This window comes from Setaria italica, chromosome III (genome assembly GCF_000263155.2).
Source record: "Setaria italica strain Yugu1 chromosome III, Setaria_italica_v2.0, whole genome shotgun sequence".
In the NCBI taxonomy this organism is placed as follows: domain Eukaryota; kingdom Viridiplantae; phylum Streptophyta; class Magnoliopsida; order Poales; family Poaceae; genus Setaria; species Setaria italica.
Genome location: NC_028452.1, coordinates 8,607,788 through 8,614,593, shown reverse-complemented (window position 1 = coordinate 8,614,593; position 6,806 = coordinate 8,607,788). Strand labels below are relative to the sequence as shown.

The 6,806-nt window shown below is 53.1% G+C and overlaps 1 protein-coding gene across 1 annotated transcript; it reads left to right on the top strand.

The window, feature by feature from the left end:
- The first annotated feature begins 1,452 nt into the window (after nt 1–1,452).
- LOC101779300 (RNA polymerase sigma factor sigE, chloroplastic/mitochondrial) lies at nt 1,453–4,073 on the top strand. Its single transcript, XM_004961000.4, has 6 exons — nt 1,453–2,026; nt 2,139–2,399; nt 2,493–2,639; nt 2,805–3,041; nt 3,143–3,406; nt 3,502–4,073. The coding sequence occupies exons 1-6, from the start codon at nt 1,676–1,678 to the stop codon at nt 3,694–3,696; spliced, it is 1,455 nt and encodes a 484-aa protein (XP_004961057.1). The 5' UTR covers nt 1,453–1,675; the 3' UTR covers nt 3,697–4,073.
- Nucleotides 4,074–6,806: the final 2,733 nt, after the last annotated feature.

The following is a 6,806-nucleotide window of genomic DNA, read 5'->3' as shown; positions in this document are numbered from 1 at the left end:
TTTGACAAGTTCTTCCAGATGAATGAATTTTGCAAGTCGACCACGCAAGACGACGAGAAGCACCACCGTGGGTGGGCTCAGGGCCATCTGTGATCTACTCTCCATGTTTCCTTCAGAAAGTAGTATAGGAGTATATGTGAACCTGCACAGGTTTTCAGTCCAAAGCAGCAACGTGACATGCAACAACACGACATCAATTTTTTTTTACGTAATTTCCCCTTTCCCATAGCAAAATTTTCCCGTGGCCACAATCAACCGGAGCTCCCGCAAAGCCAGGCGAATTTTCTGGCCTTTGTGAACGTAGTTTAACTCCGCAATTGATGTGTTCATAAATTTTTGATTTGAAATGAACTAAACTTCTTTGACCCGGTCCGGTCCAATCCACAAAATGTTGAAGTCTACTAGACTTGCAATAACTTGTGGATTTTCCTATGATCACACGTGGGCTCCACGGGGACTCATATATACCTATCAGAAGACAGATAAGCAACATATCTTTAAAATCCATATTAAACCCATATACAACATTTTTCTTTAACATTTTTAGATATTTATCAACATTTGTTGATGTTCATCAATATTTTTTAAAAAAGTTATCACCAACATTTCTTGGCGTTGCCCGGACCAATATTTTTCTCTAACTTTTTTACATTCACCAATATTTTGCTCAACATTTTTTTACACGTACAGAATTTTTTAACATTCACCAACTTTTTTTAAAAAAATATTGAGATAGTTCATTTAAAATGTTAATTTTTAAAAATACAATAAAATATAGTTATATTGGATCTCATTGTGTTACATCAATTCTCGGGAACACAATAGTTTAAACGGAATCCAAAACGTATTTAGAGTTTGAGAGAAAAATAAGATCAAAATTTTAAATCCGGAAAGATTCTCTCCATCCCTCTCATACAAATGACATGTGTCCAGTTCCATTCCAAAATCATACATGCTCACGATGCTCTCTGCCTCAGCTTTGATCACTTCTGTTGGTTGAAATTTGCATGAATCTCATGAAAGATAAGTTTAGAATATTTTTTTCGGAGGATGGATTTCCTGGCTCCAAGCCGAGACGAATTTTCTTCCTTGTGAAAGTAATTTCCCTTCACTCCACCGTGCGGTCCGGCCCCGCGGAGTTTCTCGTGGACACACGGAAGGCGAGTCCACCCCGGCCCAAACTGACGGGCCCAGCGAAGCGGAGTTCTCTGGATTTCTCGTGCACCAGACGGCTCCACGTCACACGCTCCCGCTGATGGGTGGCCCCCACGCGCCCAGCCCCCCATCGGGAGATCGCTGAAGAAATATCGCGCGGCTTATGGCGCGCGTCCGCGTGGCGGCCTCCTCATCCACGCAGCGCCCCCAGGCCCCAGTTTCCCCACGCATATCTCCCGCCGCGCCACGCACCCCTTCGCGCCAGGCACCCGCCCTCCTGGCGCCTGATCCGCCGTTTGGCGGCGTCCCGGCCGTCAGATGCGGCACCGCGGCTCGTGGCCGCCGTCGCGCCCCGCCCCTCCCCTTATATGGCGCGCAGCCGCGCATCTGGCTCGAGATCCCGTCCACGCCATTTGCACCGCGTCGCATCGCTTCCACACGACCAGCAGCGAGTTGAGCTGAACGCCTGTGCGCCACAAGAAGCTTCTAGATTGAGGCAGTCGAGCTAAGCTAGCCCGCCATGACGTCCACCGTGACCACGCCCAGCCGGCCGCTCGCCGCCGGGTGCCGCTGCGCGGCCGGGCCGCGGCGGTCCGGCCCCGCTGTGCTCGCGCTCAACAATGGTCCGCGGCGGCGGGCGCCGTCCACGAGCTGCTCGGCGCTCGCGTCGCCCGAGAAGCAGCGCACGGCTAAGCTCCCCCCGCCGCAGCGCCCGTCGAGGGCCCCGGCGGAGGAGGGGGAGGGGACGGACTACAACGAGGTGGCGGCCGCGCTGGAGAGCATCTACAAGCTCAGCCCCGCCGTGGTCGAGGAGAAGCACGGCGAGGACGACGAGGCCAAGAAGGACAAGAAGAAGAGGAAGGGCAGAGTGGTGAGCATCTTCATCTCAACCTGGACACCGTTGCATCAACGGTTCAACCAGCTGGTAATTCCTGCAGCGACCCAGCTAATTAATCGCCATCTGCGCGCGTATGCGTGTGCAGGGCAGGAGCACGGTGATCGTGAGGAGCCGGCGGAGGAGGCGCGGGAGGAGGATGGATCTGGGGAAGAGGGTGGAGATGAAGCAGAAGGAGGGCGATGCCGGCGGCAAGCAGGAGGAGGAGCGGGAGTTCGAGGAGATGCTGCTCCGGGAGCACTCGGTGTCCACGGACATGGGCAGCCTCGACTGGAAGCGCATGAAGATCCCGCCGGTGCTTAGCTCCGCTCAGAGCGCGCGACTCTTCAAGACCATGCAGCCAATGAAGGTAATTCACTAATCGTCCAATCCCACCATCCTCGGTTTGATTTGCCGGAAGAGAAATTAGGAGTTGATGTGCATACTCCAATTGTTATCCCAGGCGATCTTCGAAGTGCAAGAGAGCTTGAGGGAGGACTTGCAGAGGGATCCGACCGACGCTGAGCTCGCCGAGGCCACCGGCATGACGGTCCAGCAGCTGCGCCGCCGCCTCGACGTCGGCAGGGCCGCCAGGAACAAGGTCATCAAGGTAAACACAGTGGCATGGCTGATCCCCATTTGCTTTTCGACTTGTACCGAACTGGGAATTTGAGTCACGAATCACACTTGGTATTCCGTAGTCTGGAAACTTCAGATTCGACATTAGAAATAGGGGCACAGCACAGAGCACACTGACCCATTGGTTGGGTTGCAGCACAACCTCCGGCTGGTGCTGTACGCCATCAACAAGTACTACCCGGACATGGCCAACGACGAGAGGTTCGACGACCTCTGCCAGGCCGGCGCCAACGGCCTCATCACCGCCATCGACCGGTTCGAGCCCAAGCGCGGCTTCCGCATCTCCACCTACGCGCTCTTCTGGATCCGCCACTCCATCGTCCGCGCCATGACGCTCTCCAACTTCACGCGCTTCCCCTTCGCCATGGAATCGGTAGGTAACGATGCCGAACCTACAATTTTTGAGATCATGGCTTGGGATCAGAGGATAGACGGTTCTGAACAATTGCAACGAACGAAACGGTGGGTGTGCAGGAGAGGCAGGAGATCAACAAGGCCCGGGAGGAGCTGGCGTTCGAGCTCGGGAGGGCGCCCACGGACGAGGAGGTGATCAAGAGGGTGGGCATCTCCCAGCAGAGGTACCGCGACGTGCTGCGGATGACGAGGCCCACCTACTCGCTGCACTCGCGGAACCGCGTGACGCAGGAGGAGCTCATCAACGAGGTCACCGACGACGACGCCATCGGGGTCGACGCCGGCAAGCACAACACGCTGCTCCGCCTCGCCATCGACGACCTCGTGAGTCTTCTTCTTTTTCTGTCTTAACATCAATCGCTCGAGATGGAACGTAACAGAAAGTTCTGAATGGATGCGCGCAACGGATGTGAGTGCAGCTGGACTCCCTGAAGCCCAAGGAGAGCCTGGTGATCAGGCAGCGGTTCGGGCTCGACGGCCGGGGGAAGCGCACGCTCAGCGAGATCGCCGGCAACCTCAGCATCTCGCGGGAGATGGTCCGCAAGTACGAGCTCAAGGCCCTGATGAAGCTCAAGCACCCCACGCGGGTGGAGTACCTGCGCAGGTACATGTGAGCTCATCGTTCGTACCGTGCCGTAGCATCATGCATGCGGTGCACAGCCTACTAGTACTACAAAAACATAGTTACTCTGCTGTATATATTTCTGCCTCCGCTACTCCGCAGTCTCTGCACTGCACAGTCCATCGCACTACACTGAAATCACTCCGTGTTATACTAGAAGACACTGTACATATACAGGAATGGTGTGTGTGTGAATCGTAATGAGTGAGTTCATTCGAGTGAGGTTGTATTGCAGACCTCGCATGCAATTCTTACCATACATTATATATAGTATACATGATGTAAGAAGTCGAGCAATGTCCCCTGCTTTTTGCAGCTCCGCATGGTAATTAGTAAATCATCATATTTCTGCAATTATGCAGACAGAGATTTCATTTCCATGGGAGTAATGTTAGCAACTTAAATCCAGCAGTTTCCTCAAGCCTGAACCTTAAGAGATTTGTTAGAGCGAGCTCAAATGCTTGATTTTTAAGTTTGTCTCAATCATTTTTCTCCCCTAGCTCCGGCAACGGCACCGGCAAGCCTTAGGGTTCAAGTTGCGGGTTTGGGGTTGGGGGTGGGATTACCTGTGATTTGCTGTGATTTGCGGGCCTAGAAGAGGCTTTGGGGTGGCTCGCCGATCGGCGGTGGTGGCGGTCGAGACGGCAGGAGAGTGGAGGCGACGCTTGCGCCGCCGAAGCCAAGCGGCAGAGGACTCCTCGCTAGGCGGTGGAGGTGGCAGGGGCGAGCGCCAGCGGCGGGTTAGCACAGAAGCGGTTGAGACGGTGGCGGCGGATCCAGTAGCCCACCGCCGAATATGGGCAAGGCAGAGACGGAGGTGGGGGCAAGCGGCCATCGGCGGAGAAGGATGGCTGCGGAGGCTACCGGAGCAGGACGGGCGGTGGTCGCAGCGGGACTGTGGCATCGGGCGTGTTGTACATACATCTATGGGTCCACCAGAAGGTTTGAACAGTCTTATATGCAGGGTTTGACACCGAGACGTATCTGATATGAAGGCTATGACACAGGACGGCGTAGTCTACGTGGCAAGATAAGAACTGGTCGAGGATTAGAAAAAGTACTCGTAGCAATCAAAGTAGGACTCACCTACTCAAATCCGACTAGTATTCTTATAAGCAACCGACCTGTAACCCTACCCCCGGCAATATAAGGCGAGGCAGGGACCCCTCCAAAGCAATTTAATCCAACCAACACATAGGACGTAGGGTATTACGTAATCTAGCGGCCCGAACCTGTCTAAATTGTGTGTGTGTTCACCTTCGAGTTCCTGATCTCGGCGAGCCCCACTAACTAAAACACTACCTCGGGCACCCCCTCAGTAGGTTGCCGTGTCTAATCACCGACAACTGGCGTGTCGAGATAGGGGCTCTCGTCTAGAATCCACTGGCGAACTTGATGGCACAAGTTATCATCAAGCCAATCATCATGTTCGAAACAGGTGCGACGTTCATCTTCGGCTCCTAGGTTTGCATCGCAGATGATGCTGAAAATTTCTACCGCCACATTGCGTCAACTCTAGAGAAGAAGCAGCAAACCATGAAGCTCCAACGTCAAGCTCTGGAGGATCTTGTCAACAATTTCGACGAATTTTCATTTCTGACCTAGTCAGAGGCTTGGGGGACGAATCCAAGTACAACTCGACTCCTCCCGCCAGTCGGATAGATTTTCATGAATTGATGCATAAGCCATCGTGCAAATCGGACTACTACTCGAGTCGACTTCCGTTCGGACTCTGCAATGCAGCCACTATTTATCAGGCTACCCTGTCCAGATCATAATCCAATACGGACATGATCGAGAACTTTGACTACTACTCGGATCCGGACAAGGAGACCCCTTTATCAGGTCACAACAGGGCCTGGTGATTACATCGACTCCCCAAGGCAGATTCGTCTACTAGCTCAACATGAAGCCACTTGCTCTCGTCAAGGATGACGATTCACACGTCATCGCTTAACTCGACACCCTCCCGTATCAGGAGGGAGCTCATCTTTCGCCCATCTACGAGGAAGGTGGCACCACAGAGGTCATCACTTCAAGCTTAGGAAGCTACTATCCAGAACGAGAACTCTTCGCTCTCGCCGCTAGACAAAAGTACGAAGAAGAAGAGCAACAGGACAGAAACCCGCAACACGAGCATCACACAAACGATGTTTCGTAGGATGAGCTCACTGCAAACGTTGATGGAGAAGAGATCGAAGTTGAAAGAACTTGACGATGAGCAAGAAACGTCGCGAGGGTAGAGCACCACCGCCGCCTTGTAGCAGACCTACCAATCATGAACCTAAATAACGCATTTGAAGCAGTTCAAACACGTCAGTATCGTACTTACCTCGCCACCATCGCATCCATTGATCTCATCACTCACGCCATGCCGCAAAACAAGTATACCAGACAGTTGGCTGAACTGACAAAACGCGCACGAAAACCCGATACAGTCAGTTCAGCACTCCCCATCCCAGCGCAGTCGACTTGGCAGTAGCCATAGAGGCCCTCTGTGCAGATCGAGCCAACTCGAAGGCACCAGACCAAGCCAAGCTGGAGTAGAGGGTAGTCGGGCGGGACCCTCAGGAGGTCGTGGCCACCATGGGACTAACTCAGAACCCGAACGCCTAGTAGAAGACCTTCGCAACAAGATCAACGCCGGTCGCGACGCTTGTACCATCGTTGACGGACGGCGCCACGAACGTGAGAAAGAAGTCGAGCACCTAGGGGATGATTCTGATGGGTTTCCCACCTTCTCCAGATATGCGAGGAGGACAATTCTACCCAAAAAATTCAAACATCTGGTATCACCAAGTACAATGGCAAGCAAGATCCAGTCTAATGGCTCCAGTGCTACTCATTGTCAATACAAGCAACTGGAGGAAACGAGACACCAAAGTCATCTACTTCCCCATCTGTACGGAGGCAGCACCACTCACATGGCTAAAATCATTGGATAAGAACTCCATCGACATGTGGAAGGACCTCAAGGTGGCGTTCACCAACAACTACGCAGGGGCAATGCAGCGTCCTGACAACAGGATTGACTTGTCTCAAGTTAAACAACAAGAAGGTGAGACCCTGCGGAGTTATTTACGCCGCTTCTTCAACAAGAAG